This window comes from Coturnix japonica, chromosome 3, assembly GCF_054131305.1.
Source record: "Coturnix japonica strain WE chromosome 3, WE-NBRP24, whole genome shotgun sequence".
NCBI lineage: Eukaryota > Metazoa > Chordata > Aves > Galliformes > Phasianidae > Coturnix > Coturnix japonica.
In genome coordinates, this window is record NC_140665.1 from 10457470 (window position 1) to 10481590 (window position 24121).

Here is a 24121-nt window from a genome sequence, read left to right on the forward strand (position 1 = left end):
GAAGAGGGAACTGATGGCCAACCTGGCCTTGGTTTGGCCAAACACCCAGACCGCACAGCTCTTCTCTCCTGAAACTCAACTAATCTCAAGGTATTTTAAAGCATCGCCTGCGTTTCAGCTTCTATTATACTCATCATTATCTTCATCTAATCGTTAACAGTTTCACCGAGCAGCCAGAACTGTATCAAAACCACACAGGGTGGATTTATGAATAAATGGGATAATTCACTGGCCTGCCTGATGTTTGTTTTTGCCTGAGAAGTGGTCAGCAACCAGCAAGATGATGGACTTTCTCATTACTGTTATTCATAATCACTCAGTTTTCTTGTGCAATGCGCAGACCCAGAGCAGAAGCCTGTTTCCTCATGTCCCAGGATGACTGAAAGGAAACAAAAGCAGACAGACTCCCTTGGTTTCAGATCTTCAAAGATATTCCCTCTCGCTTCACACAGTGCGTAACAATGGGCCCGTTTTAGCAATGGGTTATTTGTTCCTTCAGATCAGCCTTCTATTTCCTACCCTATTTTTTTTAACCTACAAGTTGTGCTGTTTGCAGTAGGGATTTCTGCCTCTCCCCTTCCCTGCCCCCAATCCTTTGTGTGCTTGAATGCAGGACAATAAATGCAAACACAACAATGAAGATTTTGAAAAAGAAAGGCAAAAGGTTCATAAGCACACTTTTATTTTCTTCAGTAGCATTACAGAAGTACAGTATTTCCATTTTCAGTACAACTTTGGTCTAAAAGTGGTTATTTCTAACCTCCCCTACACACAAGGAGAGCTTTCAGTTTTGTTTTCTGGAAGGAGTTGGCAGAAGTTGGCCTCCCTACTGGGCTGAGTGGTTACATGTACAGAGAATGAATCCCACACCCTTCCTAGCAGTAGCACAGCAGCCTGCCATCAAATGCTGGGGGATATCAGGGTGGGGGTAGGGAAAACAACAACAACAACAAAAAATGCAATGAAAACATCAATAAACTGTGTGATCCTGCAAGTAAGAAAACAGGGAAGAGGTGAACTGGAGAATGGCACTGTATTCTTTAAGTTGTAACTCAAATTCATAGTGCCAATGGATGGCTTGTCCTCTTGGAAGGAAGTCACAAATCTTATGGAAGAGTTTCAGAAGTGGAATGACATAGGGATGCACTTAGATTGGGGGGCTGCACAGAAGAGACTGGGGAGTGCAATACAGGTCGCTAGCTGAACAAGCAGAGCTAGGCAAGGAGCCTAGGCTGATTAGGGATCTTCCAGCACTTGTGACTGGGGAAATCTCAGTATTGCTATCTCTTGTCTTTCAGGGCTCAAGGAATTCCCGCTGTGCCAGCTCAAGAACTGAGTTCTCCTTACACCCACAGTCAGAACTGCGTCACACCTGCCAGGCCTCTGTGATCTTATCTGTCTTAGTTTCAGTGGGAAGGAATCGTAACACGTACCAGACGTGTTACTCCTGGCCCCATCAGAACTGAGCTTGCTTCGGTGTTTGCACTCCCATTCCCGTTCTCACCTTCATCCCACAATGAATGCCAACAATGAACTGGGCAACAGCCTTGAAAAGTTTTAGAGAACCTGCAAGGAATTTGAAGAGCGATGCTTTGTGCTCATGCTGGCTGACTTCCTCTTCCCAGGCCATCTCCACAGACTCTAAACGGAACCCATTAAGGAGCTCCCTGCCCTGTTTGTTTGCTAGGTTAGTTTGCCATTATCCTGTGAATAGGAAGTAGCCGAGAATCCATTTGGATTGTTTTGCCCTCAGGCAAAACACAGACCAGCAACCATCTCACCTATGTGAGGCATAATAAGCCGGAAGGGAAAGGCGACCGGATCTCAGGGAGCCCTTTGGAAGCCACATCAGCTGATGGTGAAAGCTGGATTGCTCATCAGCACAGCACAAAGCCCCAGATGAAGGATTACCTCATGAATCCTCACTGAGTTGCTTATCTAACACAAAAGTTCCATTAAATTCTAATCCTCTGCTGGTTATTCTCCGGCCAAAACTCAAGTTTGGCTTGTGGTGCTTTCAACGATATGCTGAAGAACAGAAAGGATTGTCACAAATGTTCTTATCACCAATCCAGTCCGGTTAACACTACATCCATACATCAATACGCCATGGGGATGTGCAGGGGAGGAGCAGGGTGGAATTCAAACACAAGGGTATGAATGCTCCAAGTCACAGGAAATTTGTACTTTAGAGAAAAAAAAAAGATGACCTCCTCCAGGAGATAAACGTTGTGATCTGTGTGTTAATTACAGCTCACTTACCTTCCTCATCCCAAGGCTCGTTCCTCCTCCCAATTGGACTGGGAAGCAAAGGCCTGAACCTCAATGCAAAGGAGCTAATGCATTTTAAAGGCTTAACCTGATGCAATGTCATTTAATCACTGAAGCACTTCATTTTCCCTGCTGGATTCCAAGAAGACTTCACCCTCATTTAAATCTAAGAGCCGTACTCCAGTTATCACAGCCCATATTCCCATCACTTTCATTACAATCAAATTTCCTCACACCACCTTAGCAGACTCTTCCCCCTCAAACTAAGTAACCCACCATAAAGCTCTTTATATTCCCCAAACCATTCCTCACTCAATAATTCCAAAAGAGTCATTGCTACATCTGATAATCCATCAGTAAGGATCAATTTTCACTTGGTTTTCTCAACTCTAAATTAACTTCATAGAAAACCAACACATATCCAAAAAGTTACTGCTCATTTTTCTTTTTAAGCAGCTTGGAACCACCAATGCTCCAGCAAAGCAGGAACCTGCCAGCCCCTAGATGTATATCCTATGTAAGATACAACATCCTAATACTCTGCTTTTTAAAGGCTTCATCTTCCATTCCCAACTGGTCCCAAATCCCTACATCCTTCATTATGTTCCACAGCAGACGCTCAGGTTGTACCCTGTGATTCTACCTTCTTGTTGCAGCCCATTTCCCTGCCTTTATTCTCAATCTGCTCCTTTCTCCACCAACTCCAGCAGTTTCCAGAACTGTTTCTCCACGGGTGCAGACAGGAGGCAGCTCGGCAGCAAAGGGCAGTCACTGCCTTCTCACCTGGAGGGTAAACTCTCCACTGTTTTTTACCCATTGAGCCAGTGGGGCTACTTGCTCAGCTTCCTCCTTTTCCTTTCTTGCATCACTTTGAAGCTGGGTCGATGCCTTCTCTCAGCACTTCCCCTGCCCCGTATCACTGCAGCCTGTTTTTCCTTCCTCAAGTTGAGTCCCACACAAGAAGCCTCTTTTCCACCTCATGGTTATGGTATGGTGTAAAGTAGTGACTAACACCAGCAACCCACGAATCTCACCCATTTCACTAACTGCTTAGCATCACACATGCACTCCACCCCATCTTACTCCATAACACTTAGTTCTTCCTCTCTTCCCCTGTCCCTCTGTTTGTGCAATCCCTTCTTTGATCCATCACCAAATGCACTGCTCACCTGCCTACCCTCAGGATTTCTCTATCACCCATTGCTCATCTATTACAGCACCAAACAAATTCAAGGACAACTGCAACAGCATCTTCTTGACTATCTACTACCCAAGTGCCAAAGCTGCTGAACAAACCCTTGTAACTCCTGAATGTCATGCAGTAGAGTGCAATTAAGTCAATCCTGCATCTGAAATGAAGTACGGAGAGACATATTTAAATCACATTTTATTTTTTCAAATTCAAAAATAACAATTAGCTTTATTGAACATTACACATCTCACAGGTTTAAAATATCATGCTCTATTTAAATATCTGAGTGACGACACTATACAAATAAAATGTTACACAAAATATATTTAAGAAAATGTTTTGGTCTTCCATCTGAACAATAAATAGACAGGCACTTCTACATATACAAAGGAAGCAATCACTATTTAGAATAGCTCTCATAAGCAAGATGTGGAAATGCAGAAGAAAATCTGAGATTTGAGAACATGTTTAACTCTACACGAGATGTCATGCAACTTCCAACTGTATTTCAAAGCTCAAACCTGTTAGGAACTGCACGGTCCTACACCGCTTTACAGGAGATCCAAACCGTGCTCTTAGAAGCAATGTGTAGTTTGGGTTGCTTTTACCTTATCAGCTACCTGATCGCTTTTAGTGCCAAAGCAGAGAACAAGGATGGACCAAGGGGTAGCTTTCACAGAGTGACTGCGAGTAACAAAGTCAGCATTACTGTATATGTAAGCTCAGGGTGGGCAGCAGAACTGTACCCACTGCCCAGCCACAAAACAGAACTTGTTCCTCCTTTCGCTTACACATTCAGATCTTTCACGGGGTGTTTGAAAACATATTATGTCTTTTATGTATTAAAAAAAAAAACAAAAAAAACCCCACATAATAAAAGGGTCAATCCAGACATGGGCATTCATCGCACAAAGGATTGCGTGTAAAGGAGAAAATACTGGTCCAGGGTGGATAAAGACTGGAAACTATAAATTAATATATAGATATTTATTGATTGTTGAAGTTCCATAAAAGTGTTTTATAGAGTAAAAGAGCATTCCCCCAATTGGTGAGTTTCAAATTTACAGTGGTCTCCACACACAGACACTACTCAACGAAAAAGAGCGTATCTGCTACCATCACAATTAAGGAAGGATGCTCTGCAGCAGGCATCAGTAGCTGACAGCCAGTTACTTCCAGTCCTGTTTAATTTAGACTGCTACTGAAACATAATGACCACAGGACCAAGTCTTTGTGCCATCCTCTCAGTGCAACCACTGCCATTTCACTCAAGTACGTGAAGAAAGTTTCTGGAGAAAACTGGAAAAGAACTATTAAACAGAGCTTCCACGGTTCACCAAGGAAGTTGGACACTAAGTTGGAAAGCTGTTTGGACTTAAGGTATTTATACGCATTGCTTCAGCAGTTTAAGTGTGGATCTTGCAAGCTTGTCCAAATCTTAATCATTTCTTGAGGATTTCTACTGTGCACTAACATTAAACTTGTGTAGGAACATATATTATTTCTGAGTTTCTCTTCAATATCAAATGTTTTGAAACCTTTGTGTTTTTCTGGAGCAAGCCCAAGTTTCTGAAGGCACATTCCAGTATAAACATCATCAATAGGATACAGGAGTACCTGGTCAGATGCATTATTCAGTCTTAACGCCAGGTCACCAGAGTACAGAAACCCACCGCCTCCTGCATACGGAGGATACGAACCTTCATAAACACTTTCTGGGATATAGTACTTCAATTTCTTTTCTCTATGAGGTCCAGCATCTTTGATCACATCACCTACAAATAAGTCTTTGGCTTTGTCCTTTGATAAACTCTTCAAGTAATCCAGGATCTGATGGGTATTCACAAAAACATCATCATCACCCTTAAAAATAAACTGGACATCCGCACAGCTGCTGCTCACCCACTTCAGAAACAGCACCTCTTTCAGAGTCAAATTGAAGAAAGTGTCTCTGTAGTTCCAGAGGAGAATGTCTTTGTGAATTTCGCTCTCAAATTTTACCATGTCTGACAGGTTAGGAAAATGATCCTCTGGTGGGGTCTGCCCAAGCAAGAAGACTCTTTTGACCGTTATATCTCCCAGGTTGATTTCCTTGCCCCAGGATTCCCTAATCGCTTGCCTTCTATCAAAATGTGGTATAAGTGACTTAATAGCCAGCAGCAGAAAAGGTTTATGTTTGCACTTGTTTGGCTGATCCATTATTAAGGAGTAATTTCTACACCTCAAATAGAGGAGAAAGTCTTTGAATCTTTCCGGCAAACTTGCAAAGTCACTGACCTCTGAAGCCACCCACGGGTCGGGGTCACAGGAATTGAGAATGCTCGAGTTCAATATTAAGTTCTCTTCCACAGTCGTATTGGAAAGCAGACTCAGAATTGGGTTGTACAGCAGTTCAAGCTTCTGTTGCTGCCTGTTCCAATAGGCTTTGTGGGGAGTAAATTTCCTCCAGAAATTGTCCTGTGGTATAATAACACGGCCCTCCGCATTCTTCTCTTGGCTGCCACTTTTTGAGACTTCCACAATCACATAGATAAAAAAGTTTACCATCATCAGAATTCCCAGCAGCTTTAATCTTCTGCGTCCAACACTCATTTCTCATATCTGAAAAAGAGAAGAAATGACAGATTCTTAGTGTTCTTCCTATCAAATTCCCACTTCCATAAAAATGCAAAGTTCTTTTATGTTAAGTAGAGGCCACAAAGATGATCAGGGGCCTGGAGCAGCTTCATGGGGGAAAGCAGAAAGACCTGGGAATCCCCAGCTTGACAAAGACTGAGAGGGGATCTTTCCAATGCTTATGAACATCTAATGGGTGAGAGTCAAATGGACAGGGCCAGGATCTTCTTGTCGGTGGCCAGAGACAGGACAAGGGGCAGCGGGCACAAACAAGAACATAGGATGTTCTATGACAAACATGAGGAAAAACATCTTGGCTGCGAACAGGACACAGCACAGGAACAGGCAGCTCAGAGAGGCTGTGGAATGTCTCCAGAGGAGGAGACTCAAAACCCACTGTAGGGATCCTGCTTTAGCAGGGGGCTGGACTCGATGATTGACAAATGTCCCTTCCAACCACCGTGACTCTGCAAAGAATGATGTGAAAGGTAACAACCTAAGGACAATGTTCACCTACAGTCAAAAAAGCAGAGACTTATCTACCTCTAAATACGTGCACACCTGCAGCCAGTCACAGGCAGGGCCACCAACATCCAGAATCTGAGCCCTCAGCTTGGCAATGGGAGGCAGAATTTTGTTTTGCTAGCAAAGTGAGCTTTAAAGGCACAGTGTGAATTGCTACACAACGCAGTCAGTTCTTTTAAAATTGAGTTTCAAGCTTTTATACTTGTATTTGTTGACCCTCCAACTACAAAATTAGCAAAGCTGAGTTTGCAAGCATAGTTTGTCTCCATTCGTTTCACTTGGTATTCTGTGGGAGAGAGGCTGACAAAACCAAGCAGCTGCACTGCTGATATTCACAGCTCTGCAGACAGAAGAAGACACCACAGACTCTGGCTTTTTTTTTTTTCCCTCCCAGTAGAAAAGGAAGAGAATGGCTGCTGAAAGCCAAGCGTACTTACTGCTACAGAAGGAAATGCAACCAAAGAGGCTTAAATTAAAAGCAGAGATTCACAACATCTGTAAGATGAATAGTACGAGTACATGTCTTTGTTGTAGCACAAGCTATTTATTCTGAGACCCACGTCCAGTTCTTATGAAGGAGAGAAAACGCATCAACTCCTCTCTCCTTCACAGCTGTCAGAATGAAGGACATAGAAACAGTGCGCAAAGCAACGTTCCTCTAAAATAACGCTAGAACTGTTTACCTGCCCAGAGGGTAGAGAACCAACATAAAACCCATTTAACAACTCATTCTAAATTCAGAAGCCAGACCTGAAAACTTAGGATGAGCAACACAGTTACGTTAAGGCTCCCTTTAAGATACACACAGAACTCTACAAAGAAGCTTTCACTCACCAGAAGTACAGGCAATTAAATAAGACCAGAAAAAAACCACAAGTGAAATAATACAAAATAACACAAAAGGCCAGTTGCAGATGTTGGCTTAGAAGTCAGAGAGCAGCAGCAGTCAGGAAGGTGCACCTGAGGAATACAGCATCTACTTACTTGTCTCCTCACACAGCAGATAAATCAGCAGTTTAAAAAAGCACTGAAAAAGAAACACCTCTTAGAATCCAGAGGGAAATGCCTGTTCTTCCTTCATTCGACCTCATGCTGCATCTGTATATGTATATACATATATGTATCTTCAGACGATATATGTGCATATATATGTATCTTCAGACGTGCTCAAGCCAGATTTGCTTTACTTCATGTCCTGCTCTCAGCCAACTCTGAGATCTGCTGTCCTAAGTTTAAAGTCGTTTTCTTCCATACCTCAAAGACAAAAACGTATTTCTGCCCACTCTGTCCCTAAGCACACGCTACAACACCGGATGGAAAGCAGCAGTCCCACGTCTCGCACCACTCCCTGCAGCTCGGCGTGTATCAGTGCTCACACCCCGTGTCCTCCAGTGCTTTTATAGCACTCTGCAGTGGAACAACAAGTGACGTGGTGCTTTACCTATGATCCCTGTGCTCCTGAGACAGCAGGGTGAGAGGCTCACCCAGCCACTGCAGGACTGCCAGGAGCTCAGTCACAGCCTGATTTTCCAGAATAGGTAGCACTAGAAGCTGATCCGTTCACTGCCCCCAGCTACTAAACCACAGCATTCAACATTTTTGCAATCCATCTTCTAGACCCTAAGATCATTTCCAATACAATGGCACACCATAGGTACAGCCTATTTCAATGACAAAGCAAAATCTCCCCCATCTTTAAAGCCTTTGGGGTAAGCATTCAAATTCAGCACCTACAGATCCTCCTCAATCTGTTTTATTCCCACACCTGTAGCAACTCCCTGCAGCAAACGGGACAGCAGGACCTCCATTAGTTAGACCTGGCACAACGTTTCATGACAAGAAGAGCAGTCTAGGGAAAGCCTCAGCGGTTCTGTCTAATGCGCCGTACATGTTATTAGCCCCACATATGAGCACTTCTGGCATCACTTTCAGTATTGCTTTCTAAGAAGGCATTGCTGATAAGATGTCTGAGCAAAGACAGGTAGCGTAACATTACGTATTGATAGAAGGAAAAGGAATAGAAGCAGCTATGTTGAAAAGGCAACCTTTATCTAAATAAAACAGAGGGATTGCGTGTAACATTTGGAGCAGCAGATTGAGTTCTTGAACCAAAAGCAAGTAGAAGACAATCGACACCCAAAAGGCTATTTCCATCAAACACGTAAGCCTGCAGTTTAATATTAACTCGAATCACGTCACCTGAAGACGGAAGCAATAAGATGATGCCAGCCGGGCTATTTCAATCAAGGGAACAGGATTTATCATTGAAGCACAGTATTATAGTCCTCATAAAAATAGGGGAAGAGGAAGCGGCATTCAGCTGCTACTGTTCTCTGTTCCTCATCTGCTTTGCTGACACAGCGATGACTGAGTGAAGCATGATGGCAGTGCAGGTCGTGTGCCCTAAGCAGCACCATGGGATACACGAGGGCACCCATCTCCCACCCACAGCTGACTGGCAGCAGTCTGGGCAGATCACAAGCACTTTTCCTATTCCAGTAATAGCTTCTTCCATCACCACTTGTATTACAGAGCTTCCAGCTGCCCTTCCTTTGACTGATGAGAATGGAAGATCTGCTAAAGAAGCTGAAAAAAAAAAAAGCCCTAAAAGTGATTTGGTTCACACTTAAACCTATCCAATGAGACCAGTATAAAGAACTCATTGAAGGACTAAGAAGTGCAGTATAAAGCAAAACTTTACTTGAAAAATATGCTGCTGGTTTTGCTTTTAAAAACAGAATAGTTGAGCACATATAGCTAGCCTGCACAAAGAGTAAAACACAAACACATACTATGTACTGGTAAAGCAAAACACAGTATGCAGAACCTCGGGAACAAGGATACCCTACAGCACCTTGTTCCAGTTCCAGCCGGGATGCGATAACTACATTCAAAGGTGATCTGACACATGGGTTTTCAATGTTTGCTTTCAGCTTCTCAGCTACCCTAATCTGAAGGCAGCCCTAGCAATCATTTACGGTTTGTATAACTGCTTATGCAACTTCCAGCCGTGCAGTGGTACTGACACAACTGCACACGGCATCCATTTGTTCAAAGTCTTTAGAAACATCCACGTGACAAGAAGGAAGGGGTTAATATTAACCACACTCCAGGTAAACCAAGGGCCTGCTGCAAAAACAGTACTTGAAAAGATTTGTTCTGCCTAAGCTGGGGGAGAGGGCAATGGGATGTTTGTCTCCTTCAGCTCTACTCCGCTTCAGTCCAACTAAGACATTAACAGGAGGAAATGCATTTGCACAGCCATGGAAGGAGCAGTGGGATCAAGAGATGGATGGGGAAGCAGAACCTGGGAAGACAAGCAGCATCACTATGGGAGCAAGCAGTGAGTCCAGTAGTGTGGTCACTACTGGAACTACAACAGAAGAAAACAGCTGCTACAGAGAAGCCATGAGCTACAAGAAAAGATTCCAAGCATCCACAAAAATTACATCCACGTAACCTTAATGCAAAACACTGAGAACTGCTCACCGATTGCTTGAAAACAGCATTATTTTGTGCTTTATCTCAAGGGTAAACATATTCCAGGAGCTTGTAAGAAACCCATTCAGATACTTACAAGAGTTGGTATAAAATGAGCATGTGCACTTCATTTCCAGGAATTATACAAACCACTCTTTCTTGGAAGCAAGAACTCAGACAAACAGGAGGCCGTGCACCCCCAACAGAAGGGCCAAGCTCAAGGACAAAGCCAAGAACAAGCACCTCCAAGTGTATGCTAAGGCCATATGTGATTCATAGCATGAGCTTCATACGCCGTAGTTCGGGTACTGCAGACGAATTCCGATTAGCACTGTTACAGCATTGTATTTACTGTAATCACTTCATAAAGCTGCCACACGGAACACATGACAACAATCTGCAGCATTATTTGTTACCTGAGAGCTATTAAAACATCGCAGTGCAAAGTCTCTGAGGGTCAGCTGGAGGAAAAAGAGGAAGATGTTGCAAGGAAACAGCTACAAAAAAATCTTAAAAGGCAATTCAAAAACAAGCACAATGGATTTGGAGGGCATGCTAATTTTGCTCTGAAGCAAGGCATCAAAGTTCAAGTTGTTAAACAGCGGAGCTTCTTACTGTGAAGCCCAGTTGCGATGCTCAGGTTTCCCCTGTAGCTCTCCGCAACTGCATCAGTCTCTGCGCACAGACAAGCTCCCATCCCAAGCTCCACCCTTGCAATGGAGCTGACAGCATACTTCTAACAGGAAACTGAAGAACAGGTGATACAGAAGTGAAATACATCATTATCTCACATATCTTAATAATGGCAGACAAACACAAATCTTCTTCCCTGCTCTTGAGTACCTCAGCCCATACCTAAGGCCAAGATAAATTACAAACAGTTGCCAACTATCTGTCCAGTGTAACACCTAAAATAAGAATCATTACAGCAAGTGGGCTCCATCATCTCCTTTTCAAATAATGAGCTAACCCGTGTGAAAATCACCACTGGGCACAATGCAACACAGCACCGCGCTGGAAGCAGCTCCCAGCCAGCAGGTAGGTTCACAGCACAGCCTTGACCTGCATGAGGACATTCACTTGTGTTCAAGATCGCAGCTGTAATGAAGAAAACAGTACTGCTTCTTGGCACACTGAACGTTAATTTCTTGACTTTGAGACCAGCCAATTGCTATTAAAACACTCCTCCTTTATGCTTTTACTAACAATATTCTCTGATCTCAAGCCTCAACACGTAAGCTCAAAAGGTGCAGTCAAAACAAAGCTGTAATTCAGCTTTCTAAAAGCCTTCCACCTTTTTGTAAGCCCTTTGTAGAGAAGGGCTGCAGCAGGGCTACGGCAGGCTGATCTCAATACGTGACATCATTCAGTAGCCTGGTATTCCTCGTGGCAGTTATACACACAGCTTCTGGTTCTATTTGCAATAGCAGCACTACATGAATAATTAAAAATGCATTAAATGTGTTATAAGTTACGTGCATCTCTTGGGAGATGCACCAGGTCTTTTATACCTCACTTCTGTTCATGGCGTGAACATCAACAGCTTCAGAACGTAAAGAAAAGATTAAGGCCCCCTGACCTGTTATTAAAAAAAGACTGTTTTGTTTCCAGCTTCCAAAGAACCATTTATTTTTCTAACTACACACAACTATACCCCAGAACTTCACACAAGTGCACTATGACACAACGCAGACTAACAACATCTGAAGAAGTGGGGTGCAGTCAGCACATACCAGCACTTTGCTTCTGCACAAGTGTGTTGCATTGGCACCACTGAGTAACAGCCAATATCCAATAACACAACAGCATTCCAGCTGGGAGAAAGTTCACAAAAGAGCACATTTCAAGGGAACTCAGAGCTGTTGATGCTCTTTTTAACTTGCATTAGTTTCATGCACACTTTGAACTACCTTTTGGTAGACTATTTACTTCTGGGAGAAATTAATAGATACTTGAATACCAAAAGTCACCAGCATAGTTTAGTAGCTTGGGGTAGCAATGGTAATGGGAGGATAGTTGGACCATGTGATCCTGTAGGTCCTTTCCAACCTTGTGATTCTACGATATGAACCTGGGTGTGGAGTTCTACAACCCAACAAACAAAGCAGACAGGAAGACATGCTGGTGTTTGCTCAGAACAGCTCAAGGCAGAAGGAACTGCAAATAGTCTCAATTGCAGCCAATCTAGCTCTACATTCTGTTTCCTACTCATTATCTTCACGCAGTCTCAACATTTTCCTCTCAGAAAAGAAAAACCCACCAGTGAAGAAAACCCCAATGCTAGCACAGTATTTCTTTAGTAACACTCACCTGGTTTGCTGCAGTAAGGTACAGGAGTGTTTTTTGGACCAGAACTACTCCAAACCATATTTAATTACTGTTACTGAAGCTCATTTCACTTTGTCTGCTCCCTCTTTGAACCTATTTACATTTTCAACTGTATGAACTTCACTAGCAATGAGTTTCTCAATTCTTCCTACAGAAAGAACTCCAGATAACTTGCTTTCCTATTAGTGGGTAGAAGGGGAACACTTTGAAAGCACAAAAAATGGAAGAGTTTCAATTATTTCCCCTGCTATGCAGCAGACCTTTACATGCCCTCTGTTCCTTCATTGCAGCGTGAATAGCTCCAGCCCTGTTATTTCTGGAAGCCTTTTGCATCTCTGAACACCTTCATCATTCTTCCTCAGCCATTTCTATTAAACCATTTTTTAAATGGCAACCAAGAAAGCACTTAGTGCTTTAAGCTCATAGGTGTTTGTGAAGACTCTTGTTAGAGCCATATATCAACAGTACTTAGTATAAGAGATATTGTAGTCAGCCTTGCTAAACACAATAACAGAATTCATTCAAAAATAAACAGTTTGAGCAGCAACAACTCCCCACAGCCACCTTTGCATCCTCCCATCAGCTGAAGAAGTTTTCCCTCTTACAACAGGTGGGCTAATGCAGACCAAAGCCTTCAGTTTCCATCATGAATGCCTTTATGGAAGGCCACTGCTGTCTTGTGACCCATGGAACGTGACATGACCTCAATTCAGTTTCTAGCATCAGGTTGTCACCAATCAGCACTCATTGGGTTGATTAAATGGACCCGAAAGCTGAACAGTCCCAGTGTTACTCACTAAACCTGTTACTCCCAGACCATGCCCTACAATTTAAGGAAATGGAACATACCATGCATAGAATCACAGATAATTTATCACCTTTGTACTACATTTAATAGGTTACGGCATGGATAAAGGGAGGAAAGCCAACTCCTTTCCCAAACCAGCTCTCCCTCCCAAACATGAAAATTCACCTGAAACTGACAGCACCGAATAGGACTGTGAGGTGGCTGCCTGTCTTCTCATGAAGCATTTCCATGCCACAGCTGTGCTGCCTCCCAGAAAATCACCATCTGCTACACCCTTCAACCCTGACCCACACTCAGCCAGCTCACAAACAGAACTTCACAATAGCTACAGCAATAAACTTGGGCTCTACAACAGGTTTACTTTACAGGTGGCACACTAGCTTTTCAAGTCTGAAACTGGGACAAAAGAACTGAAACTTTATTTCCTTCCTCTTATATAACAGAAAATACCTCCACCCACCAACCTCAACTTCTGGAGCCACCCCAGTGACAAAGCTCTTCATCGTCCCTCCTTTTCCAATAGCCCGCCTGAAGCTCTCTTCCTACTGAAGGGCTTTCAAACAGGCTCTTGTTCTTGCTCTGAAGTAAAGCCTCCTGCTGTCAAGCAGCTCTGAACTGACCCCCCCTCATTGTAACAAGACCTTCTCTTGCAGCAGCAACATGGGAGCTCTTACAGACTTCCAGAAACAACTGCTCCATTCATTCTCCATTCAGCAGCTTACATTTGCAACCATGGGGGAATAAAAAGCTTTGGACCCATCTTCTAAAAATAAGGTGAACAAACATACACCTGCAAACAGATGGGTGGAAATCCCTTGTTTCCAACTGAAGCGTTAAAAAACAAAAAACCAAAATGGGAAGGAAAGATAAAGTGTCACAACTTCCCCACACAAAGATCTCACTCCATGTGGCAACTAAGCCAGTATGCCACAGGAATGCTCCCATCCCACCTCCTGTAGTTCATACACTCCAGACAAGCTGATCTAACGCTCACGTACAATGCAGTCCAACGGCAATTGAAATAACTGGGCAAAAAGCCTTTAAGATCTCATCCTGTGGTAGGCACAAGGCCCAAACCAGGCCTGCAAACTTTCTGCAGCAACCCAAGTCTGCTATCATCCAAGGAAAAACCACCACAAAAATGAAGGAATGTCTTTCTAACCTCTGGCTGACTTTATCAGGCACTTAAACAATTGCCTGCACTCATACACCACCTCATCTGCTCTCACAGCTATTGCTGTATGAAGGTGACATTCTGAGTAGTCTGCTTTGTAGGATGTTTCCTGTAGCAGATGACACGCAGCAATAAAGGGACAGCCTCAAACAACGCGCGAGCTGGAAATTAACATCACTGTTGTATTTGCTACTCCATAAATCACGTTATGAAAAGCATATGAAGGTTATTACACAACCTACAGAACTGAGACATGCGAGAGGATGAGCCTTCCAAGCACACTTACAGAATATTCAAGGCAGCATTTTCTCTAAATAAAATCTCACATAGAGCATCACAGCCAGTTTTGCCAGCCTCAGCTGCCTTACAGAATAAACCTCATCATTCTCACCAGAGAATGAGTGAAAGATTTCCTCCACACACACTGATAGAGACCACGAAGCGGTCTTCACTTGCCATAAAAACACCCACGTTTAATCCCTCAGTGTTTGAGGGCTTTCAGCAGGGAGAGCAGTGTGTTTTTTCCCAGCCCAGTTCACAAAGGCCACACGTTGTTCAGACTTCAGAGTTATGAATTGTGACGTTCATCAGGAATAACGCAGAGCTGGCAGTTCCTGATTCACAACCTTCAATTTTTAAAACGCCTCTGAGAAAGCTCCACTTTGCATGAGTGGGAAATCACAAACAATTCGGAGACGAGGTTTAATCGGATGGCAAATAAAAGGGAAGTAATGCTTCAAAGAAAACCGTCATTCATCACTTCAGTTTCAGGTGGGGTGCAGTTCCACGGCAGCTTAAAGCAGCGTCAGTCACAGCTAACGTGCTCCTGTTATTTCTTTCTTCCCGTACCGACTGCACAGTCCCATCTCACCCTTCACCCGAGCGGCTGCGTCAGCTCAGTGAACTGAAGAGGCTGTAAAAAGAACCCAACAATAACAGGGCAATTAGCTCCCAGCTGGCTCCTGTCAGCAGGTTCACTCACCGCTGTACCAGCACAGAAGAGACAAGCTGAGCCCAGAGCAGATCCCGTTATTGCTCTGCTTCCCCATAGCAGCACCCTGCTGCTCCTGCTCATTGCCCTGCATGCGGCAAGGCCTCTGGCTGGCCAGGAAAGCAGCACCAGGCCACCAGAAGCTGCTTGCCTTCAGGTTCTAACTTCTCACGCTACCATTGCTGCAGTCTGTGAGCTCGGCCCCTTCCACTACTTGCACCAATGGGTCATTATTCACTGCAAGTGGTCAGCTCAGCTGCAGCACTGCCCTTCCATAGGTTCTGGAAGCAGATAACCACCCACCAACCTGCCTCCCCAGCACCAAGCACCTGGGTCAGTGCTAGCTGTCAAAGCCAAGGGACAGCACTGCAAGCCTGCCTGCTGCATTCAGCCAGCACTTACAGCCTGCTGGACAGGCGCTGTCCTACTTCATAAGCTTATGCTGGATCAGTAAAAATTGAAAAGATGTAGCCTATCTACCAAATATGCACATAACTATAGAACCCACAAACAAGCCAGATCATCTCCTTAGCATCTCAGCCATCATTATCTTAAAACCAGCAATCATTGCTGCCACAGCCACATTCCAATGACTGTGCACACAGCACCGATCATTTAGCCAACTAACCAAACCACTAAGCACTGTGCATCACATCTAGAACGTTACTCCCACAGAGAAGACTGTTTTCACCTTTCTACAGGATTCATTTCTAGTTGAGAAAATGAACTTCCCCATTTCATAGCTCCACTCATTTTCCTCCTTCAAACCTGCAGAACACAGATCTCATGCCAACCTATCACATTCAAGGAAGAGGGAGCAATTCCCCCCCGCCCCCAGTTGTAAGCAGCAAAAGATGCATATAATACCTCAAGGATTTTGCAAAAGGCCTTTAAGCTAGTTAAGCAATTAACTCCCATTCCCATTGATATTAAGAGCAGACAAGCATATAGCCTTCTAAATCCAATCAGGAACTTTTGCACCTGGTACCTGCACAGTAATATCAAGTATCTACTATAGCTGACAGTGGTTTAAGTCCCCAGTTTCCAACCATTTTGCATCTCTTTCAGTTCTCACTGTTATTCAGAAGTAAATCAACAGGTCACAGTAACATCACCCGGCTCAGAGACCACCTTCCACCACCACTGACTTCACTTCATCTGCTTTTAAAATATCATCACCCAAGATAAGTAAGGTAGGACAGCACAACTTCCCAGCGCGGTCCGACACCCAGCAGCTCCTTGCACTGAGCAGCCTTTCCCACATTTGCATAGCAGCGTTACATCACACAGCACTGAAGATGAGCAAGTGGGAAGGTTATTTCCCAACCTTACCAGTTCCTCCCTCAACACGGCCCACAGCACAGCTGCAGTCAGCTACCCCAGCACTACAGCAGCACTGCTGCTGTGCCTCTCAAAGACTGAAAGACTGCCTTCGTGCACAGCTGGAAGGGCTCACAGCTTCCCTCTGCCAGGAGGAACAGTTCCAACACAGGGCTGTGCGTGGGGAGCAGCTGAAGGACAAGAAGAGCAGCAGGCAGGTGCTGGACACAGGAAGCAGCAGCACAACGATCAGGCCAGTCTCATCTAAACCTGTCACCATATCCCCTGCTAGCACGTTACCAATGAGGATTCACCTCTTACAGAGAGAGAAGAATGTCAGCCATTCACTCAAAAAAACAAGACGACTTGCTGATTGGGTTTAGCTGGCTGCCTTACGACTGAAGTCATTTATCAACCGTCAAATCTCAGAATTCATTCGCAAAGATGAGCATAACCAGTTGGAAGTTGATGGTTTTCATCCCTTGCTGTTGCATCTCCCTGCAACGACAAAGCTTTCTTAACCACGACGAAACTTCTTCATCAAACTCTCCCTTCCAAAGCCTCAGCACCACGCCCATCTCACGCTGGGATTCCTTCCCTTATTTAAATGCTAATTGATCCTCTTGAGACATCAGCTCACCCAGGATATTTTAACGAGGCCGGCTCTTCATTGCGTTTTACATCATTCGGACTATTGGGGGGGGGAGGGGTGGTGTTAGCATCTCAAACCCAAGAAAGCCCAAGGAAACCAGCAAAGAAGCGCAGGTCAAGCTGAATAAACGCAAAGCACCTCCAGCTTCACTCGGTTGGTTCTGCCCGAGTTTCAAGCAGCGAAATACGGCAGATTTCACCTCCTCTGAGCCAAGTGCTTCTCCAAATGCACCTTACCCTCCTCCTGATCAAAAACATCAGGACCAAACCTCCTTCCTCCACACCTGTCACTTTTTTGGTTTAAGAGGGTTTGGGTTTTTAACCGGGGTTAAACGTGGGTGTATCTGGAAAAAAGTAAAGAAAGCAAAAAGCTCTAAAAGTTTAAAATAGAAAAGTAAATGGACTGCCGGCTTGCTTCAAAACTAGTTCCGTACTTCCAGCAAGAGGAAAAGAGGAAAACATACAAATAAATACACATACCGGGAAATAAAAAGAGCTCAGCTATGGAGGTAACAGAAGAGGCCTGTTCCAAGCGTTTGGAAACTGATCAATTCCAGCAGCCTTCCACAAATGGTGACATGAAAAACAGGCACCTTAAAAGCATCGATGTTTTAATGAAATCCTTTTCTTTTTCCCCCTTCAGTGCTTACTACAAAGATACAGCCATCAAATGAAAGGAAACAAGCTGCGAAACCTCTGCTGAAGCGATGAGGATGCTTTTGACACCAGCTTTTTTTTTGGCTTTGGCTTGACATTTTGGCCTATTCTTGGCAAGTTTCGAAAGATACATTTCGAGCAGCTCATTCAGAAGCCTGCCAGGCCCTAACAGTTAGCACAAAAAACGCCTTATCTTAAAAACACGACAACAAGCGGGATTTGTACAGCGCAGAGCTGGCACACCACCCCTCCATGCATGCACACACCGCTGCTGCTCAGCGCCCTTCCCATCCCAAGGCAGAGGCAGCACAGCAGCCCGGCTGGGAGAGCGGCTGCACCAGGTGGCAGCACAGTGACGATCGCTGAGGCTGCGGACACGTCCTTGCAGCCCTGCTCCTCTGAGCCTCCTTCGGCCAAGGCAACGAGATGAACGCAGCCCGCAGCTCCCTCCCCACGCACAGCACGACTTACACAGCAAACGACACCTGCTTGGCAGCACGGAACGTAAAAGCACGATACCTTCGTCCTGTTCTTCAAAGCCCGAGGAAGCGCCGCTTCAACGCTCATTTCCTCAGCTGCATCTTCGCCGCGTAAAGAAGAAAGAAACCGAGGAGCTGGCGGGCATCAGGAACCAAAGGAGCGACCGCCGGTGATGCTCTATCGCCGGGAGCGACGCGCTGCCTTACGGGCACACGGGAACCGGCACCAACCGCCGCCGAACGCGTGACCTTCACGGCGAGTTCCTGCAGCGGCACCTCGTTTTCCTCTTCTATTTATAGCACGTGGACGGCGAACAGAAAAGCGCCACCAAAACGAGCCTGCGGACGATAAAAGCGCTCAGAGCGAGTTCCAAGGGGGCAGCGGCCGGGGCTGCAGCTCACACGGCCGCAGCGCGGATAGACGCGCGCATCCTGCCGCACCACCGCGAAAGTCTCGGCGTTAAAACAAAACAACGAGAACAAAAAAGCGCCAGGAGCCGAGCCCTCCTCTCGTTCGGTTTAATCATCAACCCCGGGAGGTCACGGGCCGAAGGGCCGCTCCGCTCACGGCTACGGCGGCTATTTGCAAAGCCGACGGGCCCCTCCCGCGAGGCAGCGGCGCAGCTCCCAACTTCTCGAGGGCTGCGAGGCTGAGCCGGGCAGCGGCTCCCGGCCGGGCCCGCGGGATCGCGACGCCCCGCCCGCCCTCCTTCCTTCCCCGCAGGAGGATCAACCGCCGGCTGCCCCCCGCCCGCACCTCGACACTACGCCGCGGGGCTACGCCGGGGATCGTGCCGCCGCCGCCTCGTCCTCCACCAGCACCACCACCGCCACGCTTCGGCCCGGCCGCCCGCGGGTGGGGACCCTCCGCCCCGCTCGGCCCCGCCGGGGGCTCCGCACCTGAGGACGCCGCCGCTTCCCGATCTCCCTCCTCCACAAATCACGGCGGCGACGCGCAGCACAAGGCGGAGCGGGGAGGAGGCGCCTCCCTCACTTGTTGCCGCCCGCCCCCGCCCGGCCCACACCGCGACCCCCCGCGGCTCGCGCTCCTCGGGCGGCACCTCCCGCTGCGGCACCGCCCCGAGCCGTGCTGCCGCCGGGGGGAGGAGGGGGAACGTACCGGTACCGCTCGTGGCCGCGGTTGTCGGATGGCTGCGGCGCCCCGGAGACGGGCTGTAAGCGCGGCTCCGCCTGGCCGCCCCCTGCGGAGCGCAGTGCGGCCTCCGCGCCGCGTCCCTCCCTCCGCCCCGGCCCTGGCGCTCCGTCCCGCCGGTCCCACGCCTCGTCTCACGGCCGTGCCGGCTGCCTGCCCACCTGCCCGCACAACGCCATCCCCTCCCCCGCCGCCACGCTGCCTTCCGACACCTCGCGGCTTCAGCAAAAAGCAGAAGCACTCCGAACGGGAACTCGGTGCCCGCGGGCCGCCGGTACATCCGGCTGTCGGCACGGCGGGGCCGTCCTCGCAGCGCGGGCCCCTGCCCGCCTCAGGCGCGGTGTTGCGGGGCAGGAACGAAGGCGGCTCCGCCTCGGCCGCTGTGCTGACGGGAGGAGGTGACCGCGGTGGCAAAACCTCGGCCGTGCTGCCGAGTGAGGCACGTTGTTCAACAGGCTTCTGTCTAAAGAAGAAGGGATCTTCTTCTAAAGAAGAATCTAAAGACATGGAGATTTTGGAAAGGGTCCAGAGGAGGGCCACGAAGATGATCAGGGGGCTGGAGCACCTCCCCTATGAGGACAGGCTGAGGGAGTTGGGTTTGTTCAGCCTGGAGAAGAGAAGGTTGCGGGGTGACCTCATTGCAGCCTTTCAGTACCTGAAGGGAACTTACATGACTGAAGGGAACTACATGATCCTTGAGGTCCCTTCCAACCCGGGTCATTCTGTGATTCTGTGCTTCCCTCACACAGGGAGCTCCTGACAGCTCCACAGTCTGGAAGTCTGCCCTCCCGAGCTGCTAGGAGCCGTGTATGACTCACTTGTTAGTAACCCTCTGTAGTTTGTTTTCTTTTTTCCCTTCTGCTTGCTTACCTATTTGCCAAGTCGATGAGAACACAGATCCTGGCTGAGCTGTCTGCTGAAGTGGAGAAATCTCCCAGGCCCTGGATGTTTACTGAAAGGAAACACAGGGATGTGAGCTGTGAGGGCACAGACAGCCCTCCATCCTGTCACAGCAGGCCCACAGCCCCCACAGGCAGTTATGGCTCCCAGGGACTGAGAGCCCTGCATCTTTTTGTCCTGTACTGGAGGAAAATGGACACGTGCCATTTGCTTCTATTTTAAGCACCCGCTTTCTCCATCCACTTCATGGGAAGACCCAACCGAAGCAGTTATCTCATGGTCACCTGGTACGGCCACATAAACACGCTGCAAAGAGGGAATCTCCCCAAAAAGACAGTTTTACACAGGCTGATGTGGTTTGGCAAACAACACGAGTCCCCACAGCACCTACCCGGCTCCCCATACTCCATGCCTTTAAACGTTGGAGGCCATAGAAAACCTGCAGTAAGTTTCCTGGGGAAGTCTCTTACGCTGCTCCAAAATCATGTCCAGGAGCCTGAAAGACGTCAGGGGGACGGTGCGTGCTCCAGTCTTCTTCAAATATTTATAGATATGCCTGGTGTTTGAGTCAAGCTGACGTTACTGGTGAAGCAGAAGGATTACAGCAGAGGGAGGAATTACCCTAAATCGGCAGGCATTTTTGTCCATTAACTAACACAAGGCTAAAAGGAGAATTAAGCGTCTGGCAGTCAGGAGCTCGGCTCCACTGCAAGGGAGGTTTCATAGCAATATGCTTCAAGATCAATTACCAAAACAAAGAAAAAGAAAAAAAGGGAAACAAAAACGAAAGACAGCAGTGTGCTGCATAACACTAGGTGCTAAGGAGCCTGCAGAAAAACATTGGAGGTGGAAGGTTTGGTCCTTGGACGTGTGTAATGGCCTGCTGTCTTTGAGGAAGGACATTTCTCCCTCCTCCCGGTCCCACACCCACAGCAGTGCCTGCCTTGCACTGACACAGCTGGTCATGGGGCTGTGTTGTGAAACCTCGCGGGGAGGTGATGGGGAGGAAGGGTTGTGTAACTCAAACGCGTTCCCCAGCCCAGTTCACAGCCAAGTCTCATCAATTGGCTGCAGTGGGGAGAATACCTAGAACCGATCTTGCCACCAACACAGCATATCGTCGTCCCACTGCCTAACTGCAGTGCCCCTGTCGTGTTTGGGACAGCTGCATCCCAAAGTCCTGGGCAGGGGGTAAGGCAGGAGCTCTTTTTCCAGCCCCACTTCCCTGAATACAGGCAGCTCGACCTTCCCCATATCTGCACATCATGTGGGGCAAAGCATCAGGGAGGTTTCTTACCTGGCACCGCCAATGAGCTGGTCCCAGCAGGGCAAAGAGTGAATGCAGTTCTCTCCTGGGGCTGGGGCTGCAGGGCTTCAGTGCTCCTCAGCTGGCAGCAGCTGCACGAGAACTGCTCCCGTGCTAAACCCAAACCTCCTCTGTCAGTCATCGGGTGTAATAAAGTCTCATTAGCAGAAAACAATCCCACTGAGCAGCGCTCCCCTCTGCTATGCCCTCCTTTCAGGCTTCATCCCCTTATCCCACATGCTCTCACTGGGGACAGGGCACATCCCTTGTTTACAGGTGAGGTGAGCACTGTTGCTAACACGAGCTAACCAACCCATTGGCAAAGTGAGGGGGGATGGGAAGCCCACATGCAGTCCATGCCAAAAGCAGTCTGCTTAACTTAAAGTAGTCCCCGTTCTTCCCTGTAGTCTGCACCAGCTAGTGCAGCATCACTCTAGGCCTGCACCAGCACCTGGCATTGTTTAAAAGTGTCTTGGTCACTTTCAGATTTATATCTATTTGATTTTACCTGTATCTCTTTCCCCCTTTGCAGCAGGGCCTGTTGCTTATGGCCACACAACACAAGGAGAAAACAACACTGCTGAGAGAAGCCACAAATCCACCTGATCCCACCCCATCCAGTGCCATGACCTGATACAACCTTATCCATTAATTAATGGGAACCTGTTCCTAACAGCACCTAGACACGCTGTTCCCAGGCTTGCTGTCATCATTGGTGCTGTTCCCTTGAACGCACCGTATGCAGCCCGGCAGGGCCTGCTGGGGGAGAGGATTTTATATACAGCTGTAGAGATCAGCAGTGGTGACTAACCTTATAAAACACACTTTTTAAAGCGCTGATGATGGAGTAGACACTAATTACGCCTGGGGAGCGCAGTCCCACGGCCACCTTCAGCACACATGACTGCACAAAGCAGGATGTGAAGGACAGCACTGAAGCACAGTCACAGTTAAGTTGTCTTCTGGACAGCTGGTTGTGGTTGGGTAAAACTTAACAAAGATCTGAAAAATGTGATACTAAAATTGTTCGGCAGGACTTTCATGTTTTTAGGTCTGCAAAGCTGAGTTTTCTCCCTATAATTATGGTAGTAAATTGCTGAGAAAGAGAGCAAATGCTTTTGATTGCAGCCATTGTCAGTGCCGTGTACACACTTAAATTTAGTCAGAATCAGGAATCATTCTTTTTGCCTACGTATCAAAACCGTGACCTTCCCTCACCAGCACCACGCAGATTATTCAGTGCAGCATACAGCCCTTGCCAGCAAACTGCAGAGCATCAGGCTGTTCTCACGGGGTGGTGAGGGTGAAGCTGTGCACCCAGGGCACTGCAGCTGTGCCAATGGGTGACTCTAACCCTTAGCTTTTCCACAGCCAGTGTGATATTAACAACAGCCAGGAAAGAATGTTTTCAAAAAATTCAACTCTTCACTTCTGATTGAGTTTTAAATCAGTCTTATTTTTATCCCAGGCTATTTATTCACTGCTGTCATAGCAATTGGGTGCACCGCCATAATAAAAAGTTATTTTGAGGGGCTACTGCTTTTACAGCTGAGATATGCACATTGGCCTTTTCTGTAGTGTTTGCTTTTTAATTAATAACTGGAGCATTGCCAGAAGGAAAAGAGAAGTAGGAACAAGTCCTAGGTAATAAAATCATCAAGGTTATCTTGTTCTTTTTGTTTCACTGCAGCAGTGTAAGAGGGAGAGATGTCAGATGCAGCCAGGCAGCAAGAAAGTGCAGTAGGTTATACAGGAAAGCACCCAGCTGTGTCTTGAATATCTCCAGCAAAGGAGACTCCACGGGCTCTCCAGGCAGCCTGTTGCAGTTCTCCGTCACCCTCACAGGAAAGAAGTTCTTCTGCATGCTCTTATGGAACTTGCTGTGTTGTCGCTTTTGCCCATTCCCTTTGTTCTGTCAGTGCACACCACTGAAAAGAACCTGGCCTGATCCATCTGACTCCCACCCAGTAGATATTTATAAACAGTGATAAGATTCCCACCCAGTCTTTTCTTCTCACCTTCTTCACCTGGAATATGCCAAGCAGCATAGTCTCTTCACTAGTGAGAAAACTTAGGAACACACGTACTGGAGCAGCTTCAGCTGAACCTCTTTCATTTTGCTTTTATTTTTTTGCAGATACAGTTTTAAGCACCAGTGAACTCCCAGCTGCGGGAACGCTGCCAGTCCTCATATATAACATAGGTCCTGAAACCATCTTGACTTTATGCCTCTCCTTGCTGAGGCTCTGCTGCATGACTTCCCTTGGAGT

At 46.9% G+C, this 24121-nt stretch overlaps 1 protein-coding gene across 9 annotated transcripts; it reads right to left on the reverse strand.

Moving 5' to 3' along the window:
- Nucleotides 1-3641: 3641 nt before the first annotated feature.
- B3GNT2 (UDP-GlcNAc:betaGal beta-1,3-N-acetylglucosaminyltransferase 2) lies at nucleotides 3642-21423 on the reverse strand. Of its 9 annotated transcripts, XM_085542687.1 has the most exons (5): nucleotides 20937-21101; nucleotides 20516-20597; nucleotides 18533-18831; nucleotides 14866-15307; nucleotides 3642-6064 (listed from the first exon to the last, which is right to left on the reverse strand). In XM_085542687.1, exon 5 carries the CDS (start codon nucleotides 6053-6055, stop codon nucleotides 4862-4864), a length of 1194 nt encoding a protein of 397 aa, XP_085398813.1. In that variant the 5' UTR covers nucleotides 6056-6064; nucleotides 14866-15307; nucleotides 18533-18831; nucleotides 20516-20597; nucleotides 20937-21101; the 3' UTR covers nucleotides 3642-4861. The 9 variants fall into 9 exon arrangements, with proteins under 9 accessions (XP_085398813.1, XP_015712399.2, XP_085398811.1 ...); XM_015856913.3 differs by lacking the exon at nucleotides 14866-15307 and having other exon boundaries at nucleotides 20937-21423; XM_085542685.1 differs by lacking the exons at nucleotides 20516-20597; nucleotides 20937-21101 and adding an exon at nucleotides 19393-19434.
- Nucleotides 21424-24121: the final 2698 nt, after the last annotated feature.

What these genes read in the sequence shown, in the direction of transcription:
- B3GNT2 (XM_015856913.3), bottom strand. Translation starts at nt 6,055, where the DNA reads ATGAGTGTTGGACGCAGAAGATTAAAGCTGCTGGGAATTCTGATGATG.